Source organism: Thunnus thynnus, chromosome 1, assembly GCF_963924715.1.
Source record: "Thunnus thynnus chromosome 1, fThuThy2.1, whole genome shotgun sequence".
Taxonomy (NCBI): domain Eukaryota; kingdom Metazoa; phylum Chordata; class Actinopteri; order Scombriformes; family Scombridae; genus Thunnus; species Thunnus thynnus.
Genome location: NC_089517.1, coordinates 27,123,525 through 27,144,055, shown reverse-complemented (window position 1 = coordinate 27,144,055; position 20,531 = coordinate 27,123,525). Strand labels below are relative to the sequence as shown.

Below are 20,531 nucleotides of genomic sequence, written 5' to 3'. Positions count from 1 at the left end.
GTGAAACCCCCCCCTCCAAAAAAAAACAAAACACATGGAGCAAAGTGCCAGACAGCAGCCCTTTTAAATCTAAAGACACTGAACATACAGCTTAAAAGGTCTTCACCTTTTTGTACTGCCAAAAACATTTTAAATAGTTTACAGCTGACTTTATAGAAGATATCTCTACAGCTTTCAGATGTGCAACATTATGCACTGCTTCAGCACTATCACAATGACAGTACAGATATTCTGACTTCACATGTATTAACACATTATACTAATGAATACACTACACTAATAAATCCAAAAGCTCTCTGAACTTCTTTGCCAGCTGTACGACATGACATGACTTATTCTAGCCAGTTGATGCAAGATTTATCAGAGACAGAAGATCATAATTTTGTAATTATCTTAAATTTAATATGACTGAATGGCTTATTTCTGATTAGTTTGATACTCTTGTCTAGTTTATATTTGACTACTTTCCAAGAAAGCCTTGATCTCTTTAAAGTCCACTTACTGATGCCATGTAGTGTAGATCTAAGGGAATATCGGCAGCAGGTACTTTAATTTTTTTTGTAATGCAATTCACTGACCACAGACAGTTATAAACACTTCAAGTATAGCAAAAAAGAATGAAAATACTTCAAAATGCTTTTTAGTAGTCTCAGAGCAATGTGTTTGGCATTTCAAGCAGCTGATGAGCGATGATTAAAAAGAGTTCTGTTTTCACAGTACTTGGGCTCAGAAGATGATTGGCTCTCTACACAAATGAAGCATATTTGTGGAGAACGCCTATAATTGCCTATAATTATTTATAATTGGGTTCTTGATGCAAATAGCCTTTCCTGTATAACATATTTCAACATTTCTCTCACAATTCATTGCATGTGAATGTTACATATTAAAAGTCATCAAAGTTAAGTTAACTCAAACAATCTATTGACACAAAATATAGATTGTTTACTAGCGGCCAATGTGAGGGGAGGAAGTCGAGGTTTGTCTGGGATGACAGAAGTTCATTCAATTCATTATTGTAATTGAAGTTTTCTATTGTGTATACAGAATAAACACTATTCTAGGGCCAACACCAGTTTCTTATAAGTTATTAGCACAGTCAAAACTTCAGTATATATCAAGGATGTGCTGAATAAAACTGTAGGTCTCTTTGCATGTATCCCAGCATAGATGTAACATAGAGGTACTCCTTAAAAAGAATTCACATGTGATTACTTTTAGGAGATTTGCCAAAAACATAAGAGGACTCAATAAATTAAATCATTAAATGGTAGCAAATGTTTGACTTACCTTTCGATACTTGTTGTACTTTTCTAATATTTGGTCTTCCATTATCTAAATGGTACAAAACACAAATAAATACTTTGTAAATATTAATTTGACTGCATTCAATAATACCTTTGCATCTACTGCAATTCAGCACTGTGTGACATGTATCTACCCATGTAAGTAGTCAAAACAATTCAAGTCAGATCTAGTTGTGTATCTACCTTGTATTCTTGAGTGCCAGGGGACAAGCTCTTGATCTTGGATCCTAGCTGAACAAACATGTGAGTTATGGTGGCGATCCTGGAGTGGAGGTCTTTGTACTCGTCGTATTCTGCGCAGAAATCGTCCTGGTACCTCTGACGTTGCTCCAAACTCGTGATGGTGTCATATGTGCTACAAGGAGACACACAGACAAACACTTATAGAGTTACATGTGATGATATACCTGTGATGTTATGCTAGCTAATACTACAGACAGTATTTATCTTGAAGAATCTCCCTGATCACATGCAGCTGATTACAGAAGACAAAAAGAAGAAACTAAAATCTCTTATCCTACTTTCAGTAGCCACTATTTTTTCATCTGCCATAACCTTTTATTATTTCAAGTTCTACAAAAGGCCATTTGTTGTAAACATTTCCTCAAATCCCATTTTATAATTTCCATTTTGTGTAGTACCTCTTCTTTAACACAAGATGGCAGTATGTGGCCACACTGTTCCTGATACTGAGTTACCCAATCGTCACCTCTCTAGACAATTATTTATTGAATCTTTCACTAGAACCATCTACAGATAAATGATAGTGATTAAATAGTAATGGCTGTCTACTAATGTGTAATAAGATTTTTTTTTCCTTTTTAGAGAAGATAAAAAATGAGCAAAAACAAAATTGGGAGCACACTGTCCTACTGTTTATCCTAAACACACTTTTAAACAGCAAACATATTTTAATGATGGTCAATCATGTTTATACTCACAGCACATAATCTGGCTTCCCTTCAGAGGCCACATCATTTGTGATGTCAGGATCTAAAAAAAAACATCAGACAAAGAAATTGGCATTAGTGTGACTCAATAAAGACACTTTGACATGATCTGAATGTTTAGCAATAATTTTGTTTTGCTAATAGCCACAGCGTGAGTGTGTGTGTCTGGCCGCCTGCTTCTGTGCAGACTAGCTAAGAGCTTGTGGGTATCAGGAGATGTGTCAGCTTAGAGACCCAATGCACTGCTTGAGCTGTTGTTGAGTCAGTCAGCCACATAACACACTGAGGACTCAAGAGAGTGAGCTTAAGGGAACCAACACAGACATGCTTATGAGATAATACTGTATAAATGCACCAGTGGGGTAACAAATGGTGCTTAGAGAGACCTCACACACAATTACCACTGGCCATCTGTTCAAAGTACAAATGTGGTCATTTTGTAGACAAGTATGGAGGAGAAACACAGAAACAACAGTTGAGACACATTATGACAAAAGGGTGTCTTGGAGATGTGAGTGCTGCCATATGACAGATGTAATTGAACAGAAATAGTCCCAGAAATGTGCCACATGGAGTCACGTAAGAGTTTAGCATAAAATTCAATGGTATGTAAAAAAAAAGAGCCTTACTGTCAAGTTTGTCCATGTTCCGCTTGAGATCAGGACTTGTCTCTAACCATTCATTGCCCTGGTTGTCTTTTAACCTTTCTCGCTCCTTGTCTTTGTGCTTTTTAGATTTCTTCTTTCTGTGCTGGCTGTTGGTGAGCTGCTGGTGAGCACAGTCAGACTCACCCTGTGGTGGCTGGTGACTGTTTACTTTTGGTTCTTGCTCCCTGGTCTCTGTCACAGGTGTGTCAGAGGTGCTAGACAGTTTGTGCATTAGAGGAAAGCCATTGTGGCCCCTTGGTAAACCATTTTGGTTCCCTGTATGGTTACTTGTCCTTTGAAACTCAGTCTTTGTGTGGAAACTGGGGTTGAGGGCAGGAGGTGTATTGTCGTGACCTCCTTTATTGTTTAAGAGTCCGTTTACAGCGGGCTGCTGTTGCAGCGTCTGGTCAGCTAATCTTTGTCTCTTAACAGCTATCCTTTCCAGTGAGTCAAAAGGCACGGGGCGTTTCTGGGAAAGGAAGAAGAAAAACATCTAATTATATATCATACGTTAATATTTCAATACAATGACCAACCTGCAATCTAGCTTGTCAATCAATGCCAAACCTAACATACAAAATCTATCATTTCAACTGACTTCACCTGTACAACGTAAAAGCCAGCAGATATTGAACACCAACAAGACAAAGACTGGAGATTAGTGGGCAACAATTGTTCAAGTGCAAAATATACTGTATACTGTGTACATACATATATAAAAGAAATCATAAATATAAGTATTAAACAGAAGAAGCAATTATCAGCAAATTTTGAAATGTAATAGCATGAGAAATTAATGATTTTTTTTCTATATCGCTTAATCCTTCACACGAAACAACCAGGTTAAAACACAGATTAACAAAATCAATATGGCCTCTTACCACAGCAGGGTTCTTTGCTGCGCTGTGATGTAGTGTTGTATCCTCTGAGGTCTTCAGCATCGCTGCGTTTGCTTGAGGATTCCTTGATTGGTTGCTGATGTGTGGCTGTAACTTTCTGTTAAACAGAAAGGAAGAACGAGGGAATTTGAGAATGAGACAAAAATATGTTATTTGTTATTATTTAATATGTTAGTTATTAATTTTGACTGGTGTCACTGCAAAGTTACAGAGAATTACAGAAGAACTAATAAAACTAAGCACAAAAATGCAATGTGGATTCTCGCAGATTCTGTTCCTGTGTGTTGATTAGCACCTGTGCACAGTTGTGTGGGACTGAAAGAAGAAGATGTGGAGGAGGGAAGTAAAATAACAGATAAGAGATGGACTTTAGCCACTGCCTGTCTAAAGTTGTGAAAAACAATTGGACCAGTGAAAAAGAAAGTTCCCATATTACTATATTGTTATTTATTAAAGTTACTAGAAGCCTGTTTTGTCACCACAACATTGATGCCATTCAGTCAAGTCTATTTTATTTATATGCTCTGAAATCACAAAGTTGCCTAAGATGGCTTTACAGTCAGTACAAGACTGTCTGACAGTCTTAGTATCTCGTTTCAGATAGGAAGAACTCAAACTTTTAATGAGACAAAAAAGGAGAAAGTAGACAATTAGACTAAAGAGTACACAAAAAGTATCAGCGGTAGTAGATTTACTATATGGAGAACAGAAGTAGTGAGTAAATACAGTACAGAGATATACTGAAAATTAACCACAATACATTAAAGAGTTTCAAGCACCAACCAAAACATTGATAACATATTGAACATACTGAAAATTAAAGTAAACTTGTATGTACAGTAGATGCCAAGTCAAATAAACAGGCTGTATAATGAGGCAGGGCAATGCAATTATTAGTTTGTTTAAACAGCAGAGATTTCATCCTCGTTTGATAACCCACCTGGCCAGCAGCCTGCTGATCAGCTGCCTCTCTTCCTCGCTGTAGCCTGGCCAGTCCCTCCGCACGTGCTTGTAGAAGTCATCCCTCAGCAGGTAGCTGCTGTCTTTGGGATTCACTTTTGCCACCTAAAATACAAGATACTGCATGAGGTAACTCCCATTTAAAAGTCTTTCATTCCTGACTGAATTCACATCAGTAGCTGTCAGCTAACATCTACTCTTAAAGAATCAAAATATTAAAAATCTATTGCTTTGTTCCTTCTTGATGTTGCTCTCAGTGTCTATCAAATTTAAAAATACATACAAGCAATCAAACACAAAGAACAGACAAAACATATTAATTTGAGTGAAAATGTATTGAGGCACAACAATCATTATATTAATGGGTTGATTTTGATTGTAATGTGTCTTCATTTCTGTTACATACAACTTGGTATTAATTCAACTGATGATGACTTACTTAGAAACAGTAACGTATCATGTAGGTATTTTATCTACTATATCTATATCGATGTGTACGTTTTTATTTTGGTGAACCAGAAAATGAGCAAGATAGGGAAAATGTGTTATGTGGCACATTAGATGTTGTAACTTGCCCACTATGTATGGGCCTGTATAAAGGTTGAAAGTATAGTTATTTTAACTCCAAATATTCAACATGGTATTGAAACACTGGTCAAAATAAGGTAAACATTTAAAGGGGACCTATTATGCGCATTTCAAGCTCTATTTTTTTTTATTCTGGGACTCCACTAGAATAGCTTTGCATGATTCACAGTTCAAAAAGCTGCTTATTTATCTTCTACTGGCCCTTTATGCAGCCCCTCAGTTCAGCCTCTGTCTCTTAACAGGCAGTTTTAGCTCCTGTCTCTTTAAGGCCCCCCTCCTGATTAACCCACTTTGTTCTGATTGGCCAGCTTTCAGGAAGCCGCATCAGAGTCGTGTTAAGTTACCACAGATGAAAAACCAACATTTCCTGCTTTACTGCTTCAAATTAAAAGCTTTTAAATCACTAAATAACAGGAGACTTATTATGAAGAATTTACAGGAAGTGAAATGTGTTCCTCACATAATTAGCAGAGCTTCATTAGCGCCGTTAAAAAGCTGAAAGTAGAAAAAACTGTTGGCCACCGAGCATTCAGAGCAGTCTGAAAGCAGTGCTTTTTTGCTCATTGGGATTATTTCTACATGTGTTTACCTCATTATTTGAAACTTTGGCCACCTTTAATATGAACATCCATTGTAACATTATATATATAACTAAAAATAAGGAAAAGAATAATAGGTCCCCTTTAAAATGTTTAATATATATTTAAAGATGCCCTCAAGACACGTTTTAATACATAAAAATCCTCCGCTTGGAATCATAATGTGTGTTTGACATGTTTTTTCACAAAAAAATGTTCAGTTATCATTAAAAATCCTTAAAATCACATCTTCTCTTTCTACCTCAATAAAAATCCAGAATCTATGAATATGCATAATAATAGTGTTCATTTAAAAAGATCAACTGCTGGATACATGATGCCTCCTACTTTACTGTAAAGTCCATTTTCAGTGTATGTGAACTGGAGGCTTCAAGTTTCTACATCACACTTGTGTAAGTGGTTTACTGGCCCTCAAATGGTTCCAAACTAGTTGGGATGTCACAAATCATGCTCCTGGGTACGCCCATTAAACTCAGATTGAAGGTGAGCACAGAGAAAATTCCCCCTTCAGCAGATGAATGTGAAAACAGGCTTCTAGTATCAAACTCTGCAAATATATCATTCTGCACAGTGAAGCTCAAACATCCAACTGTAGGAACACGAACACATGTTTGACTGGAGGGAGACTTTAAATATATTCAATAACTTTCCTAATTTAATCTGATTTAACTTAAAACACAATGTAAGTAAGTAAGTAACTTTATTTATTTATATATAGCACCTTTCGAGTGCAGAGACATCACAGAAGTGACTGTGCTTCACAGAGGAAATAAAGCACAAACATACATACAGAAAAAAACACAATAAAAACAGAATTAAATAGAAAATAGAAATATTACATAAAGGCAAGTCTAAAAAAATGGGTCTTGAGCTGCTTTTTAAAGGTTTCCACAGAGTCCACAGATCTTAAGTCCAAAGGGAGAGAGCCACAACCTCAAAAGCACAGTCTCCTTTAGTTTTAAGCCTAGATCGAGGAACAACCAGCAAACACTGACCAGAATACCTTAGAGACCTGCTGGTGACATACAGTAGGGCTGCAGTAGATCTCGGCAGGTGCCTGACCATGCAGAGCTCTTTAGGTGATCACAAGAACATTGATTGGATTCTGAATTTGATGGGGAGCCAGTGAAGCGCAATCAGAATCAGTGTCACATGAAATCCACACATCACACTGAAATACACACTTATTATATTCCAGCTCTTTTTCTCCAAACTTTTCATTTTGGCTTGTTGCAAACTGATGTTATCTGGAAGAACTGACCACTGTAAATAAGTAAATTATAGTAGAGTCTAAATTTTAAACCAGAACCCTGTCATTTGAAATCAGTGTCAAACAGTAACACAAACTGGAGTCCTGGATGTGCTGAAAGTGGCACATCCACATTCCTGAAAAGCAAAATCCTTTTTCTCTGATTCTGTTCCCATCTGAGATTCTCTGGCTTTCTTTCTCACAGTGACTTTAACCTCCTCTCTAATCTAGTCAGGCTGCCTTTCTCTGTGGACATCTATCTTTCTGGGGCCTCTTGACAGAGCGGCCCGCCCCACTGCAAACACAATCTCTGCAGAGACTATTACAGCATTGACCTAATTACACACGCACACTGGCACAAAAACCACACGCATGCACACGTATCGACATGCACTACGGCCAGTAAATACACAAAGATGCGCACACACCCAAACACACACATGATGACAGTAAAAGCACACAAACATCATTTAGGAATTACGCAAAAATGTATACAGGAAAGTCACATAAAGTAAACGTTTCTAAATTAGATCACAGCTTCAATTAAAGCACAACTGGCCCCTGGTTTCTTTCAGTACAAGATTATATGCTTGCTAGCTGGAAAGAAGATCTCTACTTTTCAGATTCTGGGTCATATGCACTTTAAACCAGGATCATGTTTGGTCCTGCAAAAATTAAGCAATTTTATGGTTGTTGTTTTTAATGGAAAGGTTGGTGCAAAGCACTGGTACTAGTAGGAATGAATAAAGTTGTGTGTGTGAGAAAGAAATTGTTTTTTTAATGTTGTTAAATGCATTTTATTACGTGTTAACGGCTGGTTGGAACACTGTAGTGTTTATATGTCACTGCTCAATTGGGTTTTCACTCCAAACACACCCACCAGACAGAAATGTGTACATGTGTGTGTGTTATTTGTGCATAGGTCATGTATGCATGGGCACACACATGCAACAGTGTGCATAATGTCTTTCTAGATGTGTACATGTGTGTTTAAGAATATACAAGTCATATAAATGTAGAAAATCATGTGTGCATGATGTGTCTGTAGTGTGATGAGTCAAATGTGTGTATATGCATGCATGCATTTATTTCTATGCGTTTATATGTGTGCGCATGGATGCATGCATACACATTATTTCTGCGTACCTCTTCCAGTATAGCACCGAGCTCAGCCTTGTCTTTGGGGTTAACTCTTTCTCTTTCCAGCCACAGCAGTAGCTCTGGTTTCCTGTAGGGTTTGAGAGCCAGCAAGTGGATGATGCGCTCTTTCAGGGGTTTCTGGGTTGGCATGGCCATACTGCCGTTCCTCCGGTTGTTGGAAGATTGCTTGTAGAAGCTGCTGTCTGATGCAGACAGAGGTGCTGGCCTCTTTTGGAACTTTTGGACACATTTACCTGAACACAAAAAAACGCAGATAGCGAGAAAGAACCGGATTCATTAGTAGGTTTCACAGTGTAACTCATTGAGCTGTATTTTCATTATAGTGCCCAAAACTCTGTGTTTGTGTACAAGCTGTATAAAGTACAATACATTTTACAACCAGTACACATGTCTTTGCTTCAAATATGACAATATGACAAGATATGACATATCCAAAATAAGCTAATCCTAAGACATTATAGAAACTAAATTTCGGCTCTTTAGGACTAATTTGTAAGCCCTGAGCAAGAAAATCTACAACTGGAACTTAATGAAATGTGCAATTCAGACACATATTTTTATGTAAGTGGTCAAACAAAGGCAGTGAGATGTGACTGACAAGAGTTAAAAGAAGAGAAGCCTGAAAGCCTGACTCTCACCACTGCCTTTACCTGCCTAACATGCGTGCATGCTCTACCATGATAATTGGTTGAAGAGGAACAAGAAAACATTCATCAAAATATCGTCTAATAACCTTTATCTGTAGATCACACCTGAGTGCTAGCTTGTGGCTATTTGTCTTCAGATATAAACACCCCATTGATCATTACATCCCTGCTGCAGACAGATGGGGCATGTTAGAGCAGTGAAAGCTATCTCTCTGTGCTAATCCCATTACAGGTTAATCTGCGCTTTGAAGGTCAGAGTGGGGCAGAGGTACAGGAAAAGAAGGCTTTACTTTCAACCACAAAAGTATGTCCTGCCAAGAGATAATAAATCTATCATGATTAGTGGCTGGCAGTAGAGTAATGATAATAATGCATCATCATTACTCTACTGTCAGCCACTAATCAAGATAAAAATACTCTGAATTATGTAATAATTATGGTGTGGGATGTATGAAGTGGCAACTGCATGCTCTATAGGTTTTGGCATGCCTGATAATATACACTGTGTTTATAAGCACCTCCTGAGGCTTCAGAGTGCAGTTATTAAATGTTTACCTATCGGCATATATGCTATGAAGTCATCTTCACCCTAAGACCTGATGATACACAATCCACACAGTCTAAATTTGGTCTAAACCACCAGGAGTTACAGCTTCCCTGGGGCTCCAGCACTGACACGGGGGTCTACAATCATGCCAAATAACAATATTGCATAACCACAGCAAAGGTTGAAGAACAGAAAAAAAGAGGAAAGAAAAGAAGGAAGAAAGTAGCTTGCCAGCTGATGTCGCTTCTCCTATGATTAATATGCTCTAAGTTATTGATTAAGATCTGATAACACATACACACAGACAACTCTGGCAAATGTTGCAGGAAATGTGTTGAAAATTTTGTCAAAATGCAAATGTTGGAGCAACAACTTATCACCTGTGAATTTATACTTTTTACTTATACATTTTGTGGCAAACCTCTGGTTAACTTTTTTTATTATCATTATTTGTGACATATTTGCAACAACAGTCAGCCACTGTTGCACAAGCTTTTAGCTATTTTGCCGACTTGTGGGACCATATTTTAACAAACAAAGTTGTTTGGTGAAAAAATGAAACTACAGTTAAAGCCCTTTACAGCTCACATTTAATATCCAAAGCCATGTTTTGGAGATCCACCCCCAACTCTTCTTTTTAAAACGCTGTTTTCCAATAGTGTAAGCAGGAAGAACCTGGCTTTGAATCTCATATTGGCCTTCTACCTCTGAAATGATGGTTCAAAGACCATCAATTTGGCCAGAACTCTTTTCAAAGCCAGATGTGAGAGGAAAGTCTAAATAAGATCTAATAACAAACTGGCAACCAAACGCCAAAAATTTTACAAAATAATAAATATAAGGGACAAGAGTTAGCTTTTGGTATTATTGGAATAACCAATATATGGCCTGCACATCTGGTTTCATTACACATGACAGGAAAATATCTGTTTTTCAAATGAAGCAATGAATAGAGCAATATTTTCTCATTTAAAGATCCCCTCCAGACGTGTATTAAGACATAAAAAAATTCTCTGCTTGGAACAATAATGTGTGTCTAATATGAATTTTCCAGAAAAAGGTATAATTACCATGTTAAAATCCTTAAAATGGCAACTACTCCTTCTCCCTCATTAAAAATCTAGAATCTATAAATATGTAAATATATTTCATTTCAGAAGTTTTCCTGTTGTCTCCTACATCTCTGTAAAGTTCATTCTCAGTGTTTGTGCACTGCAGGTTTCAAGTTTCCACGTCACACTTGTGTAAGTTGCATCTGGACCAGGATTGGCTCCAAAGTAGTTGGGATGTCACAAATCCTGCTCGTAGGGCCAGCCCTTAAAATCGGATGTTCAATGAACTCAGAGAGACTTTCCACTTTCAGCAGATTAATGTGAAAACAGCCTTCAAGAGTCAAACTCTGCACATACATCATTCTGCATAGTGAAGCTCAAACATCCAACTGTAGGAACAAGAAGAAAAACACATGTTTGGCTGGAAGGGGACTTTAAGGATAATATTCTTACTACTTTTATTGATACTATCAGATTTCAACTTTTGTTCCTTAAATTCCATCATTGTATCCACATCCAATTTGCTGATCCCTCTTTAACTGTTTGGCCTTACTCCATGGAAATCTGCAGATGCATCATAGATACCTCAGCTTTTCCTCTAGTCCACAAAGACCTCTAGTCTATTCTTACTTGGATGTGTGGCTCCAGGTTTGATCTCAATGGCAGAGCGGCTCCAGCTGTCCTTCTCCACCTGAGACATCCTCTCACGGGTCATCTGGTAGGAGTCATCTGTGGCACACACTGTGATCTTGTCCTGGATGATACCTTGACCTTCCAGCTGCTCATGGCCATCACTGCAAAACAAAAACACAGTTATTGAACCGCAGAGCTTTCCGCAGACTGTACTGTGAACACTACAAAGACATAAGCTATCTCAGAGCAGCATACCAATATGGACTCCACACAGCATAACGTGGCTTTGTGGTCAAAGCTGGCTAAAAGAGGTCTATGGTTACTGTATGTTATGTCACAGTCTGTATATAGCCCTGCAGCCCTCTACATGTGAGAAAGTCAGATATCCTGGGTCAAAGCAGGATAGAGCCTGTGGAAAACCTCCAGGATTAGCTTGGCTCCTGACAGCACACTTGCAAAACAAGGATCATCTTGGACAAAAGTAAAAAGTTTAATACATCAACCTGGCCTGCATTAATGCTGTGAATAAATCAGGGATTTCCTGCACTGCCAAAGTCAGTTTTATATATTTAAAAAAATAGGAGCTATTTCCCCACCTGCCTTTAGCCCAATTCTAGAGCCAAACAGTTATATACATGTGACCATTGATCATTTCTCCTCTTCATCCTCTAAATATCTAAACAAATGCAGGAGGAGCAACAGCAAGATCTCGCTCTTCACCAGTTATACTGTTGCTTTTGGCTCCTGCAGCTGACTGGAACCAGAACTAGTTTGAATTCAGACCGCAGCTAGCCATCTGGCAGCAGGAGGCAGCAACAGAGCATAACCCTCAGTTTCCATGCATATCCACTCCATAAACAAGGCATCACGGGTCTCAGTAATGAAAGGGTCAGCCCAGAAATACACAGGAAATTACAATAGCCCCATCCTGTGTACAGCATGCAGTGAGCTAACTGTCTCTTATGATATCTTCAGAGGTGTAAGCACACAGACAGCTGACGAATCATGAAAATAGATGTGGTGAAAGGCTGCTGACCTATAAAGATAATAAAAAGTTATGGTCTGGGGTCAATTATGCCACAACCAGTAGATCAGATCAACATCTAAAATTGTTGGAACAGACATACCTGGGGCCTTAGCTAACCTTTACTGAATCAACTTTTGCAGTATAAATTTGCCAAAATTCTTTGCTGATCTATGTGGAAAAAAAAGATTTCTAGATAGTTTTCACAGGAGCTCAAATCAGGATCTTGGATAAGACAAAAAAATAGTTGAGCTCGGTGTAAAATGTTGATAAGAAATAAATTAAAGAGTGCTTTATTTACTCTTTAATGTAAAGACATACAGTATAAAGGATAACAAGTATCTTTCTACTGTTCAACTTCATACCTTGAAACATATTGATGGATGCAGTCAAAGCTGGCTTGAGGTTGGTCTTTGCTGTCACTGGATAAGTAGAAGGAGAAGACGCGAAGAGCAGTTGGCGACTCTGATGTGGGAGCAGGGATCTTGATGTACTAAGAAGAAAACACAGAAAAAGGAAGAAGAAAAGTCAGATTCACCAAAACCACATAAACATTTGCAATTTCCAATCAGATTGTCTGTATAAACAGATTATTTGTGTATATTAACAGGTTATTCCAACCCAAGTAATCCAACTCTACTTGTTTGTACATGAACATGTTAAGTAAAAAAAAAAAAAAAGGTTATATTGTTTTACCGGCCTGATAACAGCCAGCTGCCTTAACTTGTAAATGTTTTCCTGAGACCTCTCGAGTTCATGCGTCTTTTGTTATCTTTTGAAACTGTCAACTTATTGTAGGGAAAAGCAATTATCTACTCAGCAGAATTTCAGACGCCAACTCTGATGCCAAAAGCATTGTAGCCAAGAACACATGACTGTCCAAAATCATGGTTTTTGCAATCAACATAAATCAATGAAGTTTATTTCTTCACAACTTTCAGCCCACTGCAAAGACTGGACTCTGGCAAATGAAGTTAAGGTCTGAAAAGGACAGTTAATCCTGAAATAATTATACTAAAAGCCTGCTAGTAGTTCCTTGATGTGGCACTGGTCATTACAGATAAAAAATAGTGTTGAATGGAATATACTGACAATTTAAAAATGTGTGGTACCATACCAGTAGGAAAGGCCACAGGACCAATGAAGTTTTACTAATTTATCTTGTTGGGAACATGAATGTGTGCAACAAATTTCATGGATGACATCTCAATAGATTGTGTAAAAAGCTGACATTTTTGGCCTGAAGATGCCATAAGAGGAAGGTTCATAGCGCCTTTCTAGTCTTTCGACCACTTTCAAAGCACTTTATAATACATGTCAACATTCATCCATTCACACAGACATTCTTACACTGACTGGCATAGGCTGCCATGCAAGGTGCCAACCTGCTCATCAGGATCTAATCTAAAGCATATTCACACACAGACACCGCTGGCGCAGCCATCGGGAGCAATTTGGGGTTCAGTATCTTGCCCAAGGACACTTCCATATGTGGACTGGAGGAGCCAGGGATCCAACCTCCAATCTTCCGATTAGTGGACAACCCGCTCTGCCTCCTGAGCCACAGCCGCCCTCTGTGGAGCATGAATGTGCCCATTAAACTTTATAGCATGACCATCAGACTGAGAGATTTCTTGGGTGGAAATTTTGGTGTGATGGTAGCAGAACAGGAAAGGTCAGGGGGTCAGCAAAGACAGCCAGACATACCCACTGACCCACCAACATTTACCATCCTTGACTACTCACTGATAGTTGTTCAAGTTGAAAATACCAACTTGAACAAGTTGGTATAAAAAAGAAAACACCATTTTAAGTCATTTCACCTCATCTATCTCCAAACAGAAGCTAACAGGCTACTTCCTCATCTTCCATTACCACATATGTTTGTTTTCCTTACTGATGAGCATTTGTGCAAGTGGTAATACCACCACTATACAGGAGACCCATTTTTGTTGTATACATGTTCAACCCACCTAGGAACCTGTCCATGTGACCTGTCATAGGTTAAGGCCGTGTTCAGAACACTCATTTGAATGGGGGCAGTAGGCTCATGCGGGGGGGTGCCAATGCACACGACTCAACAAAAAAACGCAGCGGTCGTCAGACAAAAAGTTGAACTTTTGGCGCAACACAACCCGACATCATCTGGTAAGCTGCTGCATTGGCCAATCACATACATAGAAGTGCACATTCCTGGTGGATTATTTGTAACATGAATGCTGGATTTAACTGTTTACCTAGCGATCGTTGCAACAAAAGATAAAACATTCGCCGCCGTCATAACTTTCCAGAGTTGCAAAATCTTGTCTGTGAGTATTACAAACAGCTTTGCAGTGTTTTGGCTTCTGATAAACACACACACACACACACACACACACATATATATACATATATATATATATATATATATATATATATATATATTATAGATATTATTCTATCTGCAACTCCAACTGGACTTCCTGGATCTTATTTAATTGTCTCACCAGTACCTCAAACAACACGCCCTCACCACTGCAGGTCCTTATACTGTTTTAACGCTGGGCAGTTTTCAGTCTGAACGTCTAATACATTCAAGTCTACATCTGTGTTTTCATACATAACAAAAATAAACAACAAAATTACATTAAAAAAATGTGTCTGAGTGCCTCATTTACATTCCGCAAAGATCCTGATATCAGATGTCATGCTTTTGAGTCTTGTGTCAGTAGGGTACACAAATGCCCTAATCATTGTCACTGAGTAGATAAAGAGGGCTTGGAAACAACAAACTAAGCACTTGAATATGATTGATGAGCTGTGGAGAAATATTCTATTGAAATGAAATTTTAGGTCATCTATGCCTTCAAGAAAGGATTGGGAAACAGCAATCCAGCACTTGCTCCATCTTTGTTTTCACAGCGAGGCATTGCATGTGAGCACACACATTTAAATACCTAACGCACACACACACATGCATGCACACACACACACACACACACACAAAACGGTCTAGAGTGAGACTTTGTGCCGCTCTGTAACTTTAAATAAATCTCCTTGGGTAAACAGTGTTTTTAAGAGTCCGCTCCACTGAGGCGTCCATGAGATCTCCTGGCAGACTCAGTGGAGCGCAGCAGAGCCAAGGCTGCAACCTCCAGGGCAGACAAATGCACACACGAACACACAGAGAGACATATAATAACAGATCAGGAAAAATGAAGATCAGAAAAAAGGATCTACACTGATTTGACCACTGAAAAACATGTAATTGCACGTCTATGAAAGCAGGATTCTGAAATACTTTATTCAGAGCTTTCACATTCAGATCAGTTGAGTCTCCCAGGACTCTTAAAGTTACTTCATTGGTATTTTAATTTCACTTTATGGAAAATTTGCAGCTATTTAAGAGTACATGAAAGAGTTCTTTTGAGGGCACATGCGTGAGAATAAGACTGACTGAACAGAGAAAGAGGCACAAGCTAGTCAGGAGCTACAGCTGAGACAGCAAGAAAAATGTCAGAGTGAAACATCCCCGTACAGAGGAGATCCACGCTGTCACCACATGTATCCTTCACTGCCTTCTAACAGTGGGGGGGGGATGGGGGGTCAACAGTTTCACAACAATCCCATTCTTCATGCTACAGGCAGCTGTGCCATCCTTTTTGGGTGGGAAGCGGCTTTAAGCGTTAAGGTATCACGGGGGATTTCCTATCCTTTCTCCTATTGTGCTCCTATGCTCCCACATGGCTCTGGTCTCGTTTTGTTCAAACATACTTGGCCAATCATGTCCAGTTCCTGCTCCGATTTTCCCACCTGGATGTGTGCATGTGACACTAGCATCCACAGAGGCTGCAGTGCGGCAGCTGGGCAGTGTGATCTTAAATTTACAGTATGTTTGAATATTGAACAGTTAAAATATGTGGTAACACTTTATGGTAAGGGTACGTAGCCTTACCATAAAGTGTTATCAAATAAAGGTATGGTTTAAATTAAGTGAGATTCTGAATGGTATATATTTATCTATTCCCTGTATAATATCCTTACACTACTGGCTTTTATTAAAGCTGTTATATTAACAAACAATCAAATTACTCCGCCTTATGTGAAAGGGGTTGCTGGTAATCACGAACCACCAGATTATTATCACCTGACTCTGCAGTTAACCTCAACTCTATGTAGTGTTTTAACATCTTTCAGCTCATTGTTTTGGTTATACGGTCAGCAACTTGACTGTTTGGCTCAATCTCGCAGCATCATTTTTAGTGGCAAAAGACAGATATTTTCAGCAAAAAAGCTCTGTTAAACCTACCGTATTCTACCTAATCAGCACCAAGACAGACAGACAAAGTTAGCGACTAGCTTGTGAACGTAGTCGAGCATTTAGCAGCTTAAGAAGCAGATATTTCCCTCAAAGTCTGAGCTAAAAATGAGAGTGAATACTAGGTTTACATTGATCAGGTGGCCAGAAACACATCTCCAAATGAATGCTAATGTTACACCGTATCAGCTAGATGAGCAAATAAGCAAACTTGTTTGCCAACAATTTTTTCATATCAACTTAAAAGGTGATAATATGTCAGCATTGTGTTGTTGTGAGCTTATTTTATTTCTACTGAGCCCAAGTAGTCAAACAATCTGGTAATGCAGGTTTAAGGACGACAACTTGTCAGTGACTGAGGCTACTTGCATTGGAGCTGGAGCACACACTCAGAAATTCCTCATACTTTCCAACATGAAATGATAAAAGAGGTTGCTTGTATTGGCACTTTTGACAACAGTTGCCCTGCATGGTCTCCAGATAACTGTATTCTAGTTGACTTTTTTAAAAATCAAACTATGGATAAAATAATTTCTCTGTGGTGCTGCAATTCTCCACCCAACATTTCCTAGCATGCAAATGTGCCTTTGTCTTAGCCTAAACTCAAGTGCTTTCTTTGGCCTTCCAGTAACATTGCCTAATTTATTGTAACAGCTAATGCACGTCATGGCTCATAATGTATCTCTACCAGTGAATCAGAGCACCAACAATTCTCAACTTGTTACATTTAAATAATTACAATTATTTGTTAATGAGATAATCATATTACTAATGATGAAACTATAATATTTTTTCAACTTTAATTGCATGATTGAAACTGTGTTTAAGTTGTGAGGATTGTGACATCCACTATATGCAAGAAAAACTGTAAATGCAGGAGTCAAATAACATTTTAATAAGAGTTGTGAGGTTCTTGATCCCTACTCTACTGAATGTGAGAGAAACACCATTTATGTATTTATTTGTACTGTGTTTTTGTTTTTGACTGTTGCACAGCAGGAACAACACTGAACGTCCACCCAAACTAGGAATCAGAGAGTTTTTTTTAATGCAATCATGCTCACAGGATAAATTGTTCCCTAATAAACCAATGTTTAACTTAATGTCCTGATGATGGTCAGGTAAACAAGCTGTCATTTCAAACATTTTTTTAAAATTCCATTTCTGCTTACAAAGGCGATCTGAACATGATAGAAAGTTTAATGAATGAATGTTTAAAAAAGGTTGTGAACTCAGTCTGAACTAATAGTTTTGTGAATGCTGCTCAGCCCACACATTAAGTAGGTTGGCCAACTGCTTCTCTGTTCTTTTTCAAAAGTCACTTCAAATGTTTTTACGTAAATGTGCAACAAAGCAACACAGACGTTGGCTCTATTCTCTTATCAGCCTGCTCCACATGTCTTTACACGCAGGCTTTCACTGTAGGAATTTATACAAACTATATACAGCTGAGCTCTGATAGCGCTGAAAGATATATACCAGATTGCATGTCGCTGCGCAGGTGGATCTCCTCAGTGTCTGACATTTTAATGCGTGTCTTGGTCTGGATTATGTAATATTTGCCTGTGGGCAGCCCTTCAATGATACACTCTTACAGCCTGTAGGTTAATCCTGGATGTGTCATTGTTTGTGTGAGACAGAGGTCAAAAAACATGCGTGGATATCATCACACTGGAGTGGATTATTTCTCACCATGAGACTTTTTTTTTTTTTAACATTTCACAAGATTATGCACATTTTTTTAATGACCACTTAGTCATATCCATTAACTAAACATTTAAAGTCTTGTTATTTAAACAACCACTATGGTGACAGTGATATAAATACAGCTGTCTCAGCAAACACTAACTGCTTGCTCATCTTTGTCAGTCCAAGCATCTTACACCTCCCAATCTGTTCAAGCAATCTACCTCTTCTGATTAACAAAATTACTAACTACTACTAAAGTACTACTAAAGTACTAACTTTAAATTAGTTGTGAAACCAGAGGAATAGTTGGTAGTTTGAGCCTCACAAAACAACAGTTCATATTTTAGTTCTTTGAGAACTGAGGTTTGAGATAATCATATCCCTACTAGTCCTAAAATGATTACCTAATAAATCAATTACTTCATCCAACAGAAAAACTAATTAAACAATTTTGATAATCAAGTGATCTTTTAAAGTTGCTTATAAGTACTGCAAAAGGTGTCGCTTGTAAACCCACAAAGATAATCAGAAGAAAGTTATCATGCTAACATGCAAAATAAAGATAGTATACATTGTAAACATTACCCCTGGGACACACTGGATGCGTGAGCAGCGCGTGTGCGTCGTGGAACCTCTTGCTTTTCATTTCGGCGCCCATGTAAACAGGTTAGAGCGGCCACACTGCCCGCCCAGGCTGCTGCGTCGCTTCATCTAGAGATTCGAGGTCTCACCTATTTTCTCCATGTGACGCACGGTTCTCAGCAGAAATAGACAGGGAAAACTAGAAAGATAGGGCTGCCAGTGACAGAAGTGCCGCAGCAGACACCCTTCCTGTGTGGACGCTGCTAGCGTGAGAGACGCAGCAGTTCAGCGACGCACACACACTGCTGAGGTTCAGGCATCCAGTGTGTCCCAGGCGTTATATCTGCTGAACATCAGCATGTTAGCATAACTTTGTGTTGTTTTACGTTGTTTTACTGAGGTGCGATACAGTCTAATCAATGTTGTTCCAGCCGCAGCAGGTTTTCAGGAAAAAAGCCCTTAACACCACACTACCAGCACACAGTAGGGCTGCCAAAATTGGCCAAAAATGACGTTTGATTATTCCCTCTAAAAAAACACATGGGTTTGAACCATTCGAATATCTATTTTTGGGCATTATGTCCATATGAGGGCAAAACAATACAAGAAAAGAAATAAGTATTTGAATAGGTATATTTATTTCAACATAAACACATCTTTTAAAAGATCCACATACCTACACATTACAAAACAATCAAATAAAATAATGTCCTATACCAAAAAACTGCATTTAAAGACCGTAGACGTCTCTCTCACTGCGCTGTGGTTTCTGTTAAAGTGAGAACTGAGAACGAGCTGTCTCTCGGAGCGAGATCAAACGAATGATTCGCGACTAATATATTATTCGGTAGCCTAATTTTTATACAGGTTAGTTAATATTCATACTGATTACCATAATCTGAAGTATTTCCTAATGAAGCTTTTTGGATTGCTCAGAGTGCAAATCACTCTCTCTGTGGCCAAGTTGGGTTGTGAACTCTCTGCCATCATTTCAACACGGTCGTTGTTGTTGAATTATTCGCTCATTTCAACTTGACCTTCATTTCATTTTCAATCAATGAAAGTGACGTTATATGACTCCTGTCCGTCATGCAGCGCATTCAGTGCAGCAGCCCAGGCCCACACGAGAACTCACAAGGCAGACAGCTACAGTAGTGCTGCTTTTTTGTTTTTCAGAGTTGAATATTCATTTTCACAATCGAATGTGTTTGTTTGTTTTTTACAAATTGATTATATAATCGAATTTAGTATATTTGTTGACAGCCTTAGCACACAAAGTTAGCTGAAGTTAGCAAAGTTAGCATTTAGCAGCTAAAGAGCCAGGTATTTCCCCCAGGAAATGGTGGAGACCAAAACAGAGCGAAACGGAGAGTGAATATTGGACTTACATTCAACTGGTGGACTAGTGATTATCCCCCACTCCCATTATTGCAAAAACGTGCAACGTTATCTAACTCCCTTTTATCAAATACCAGGATTAACTGTTTTTTTTAGTTCCATACCATTTTAAATTGAATAAGCTATCTCTAGGATTGGGACTCTTGTTCAGACAAAACAATCGGAAGACTTAAAATTTATGCCACCTCTGTCTATAATGATAAAAATCATTAGTGCAACAAAAAAAAACACAAAATCCTATGAAAAAGATGCAGGGCTTAAACTAAGTTTTGGTGACCATTTGCCTGTTGAGGCAACAAAGT

The 20,531-nt window shown here is 38.4% G+C and overlaps 1 protein-coding gene across 1 annotated transcript in view; it reads right to left on the bottom strand.

Moving 5' to 3' along the window:
- Positions 1-20,531, bottom strand: part of LOC137185564 (RNA polymerase II elongation factor ELL2-like) — a 33,092-nt gene that overhangs the window by 3,695 nt on the left and 8,866 nt on the right. The window contains exons 3-11 of the mRNA XM_067593753.1: positions 12,629-12,756; positions 11,237-11,400; positions 8,346-8,593; positions 4,744-4,868; positions 3,786-3,900; positions 2,887-3,373; positions 2,249-2,300; positions 1,491-1,662; positions 1,291-1,335 (exon numbers count right to left, since the gene is read on the bottom strand). Coding sequence (XP_067449854.1) covers positions 1,291-1,335; positions 1,491-1,662; positions 2,249-2,300; positions 2,887-3,373; positions 3,786-3,900; positions 4,744-4,868; positions 8,346-8,593; positions 11,237-11,400; positions 12,629-12,756 — 1,536 coding nt within the window. The remainder of the gene's footprint in view (positions 1-1,290; positions 1,336-1,490; positions 1,663-2,248; positions 2,301-2,886; positions 3,374-3,785; positions 3,901-4,743; positions 4,869-8,345; positions 8,594-11,236; positions 11,401-12,628; positions 12,757-20,531) is intronic.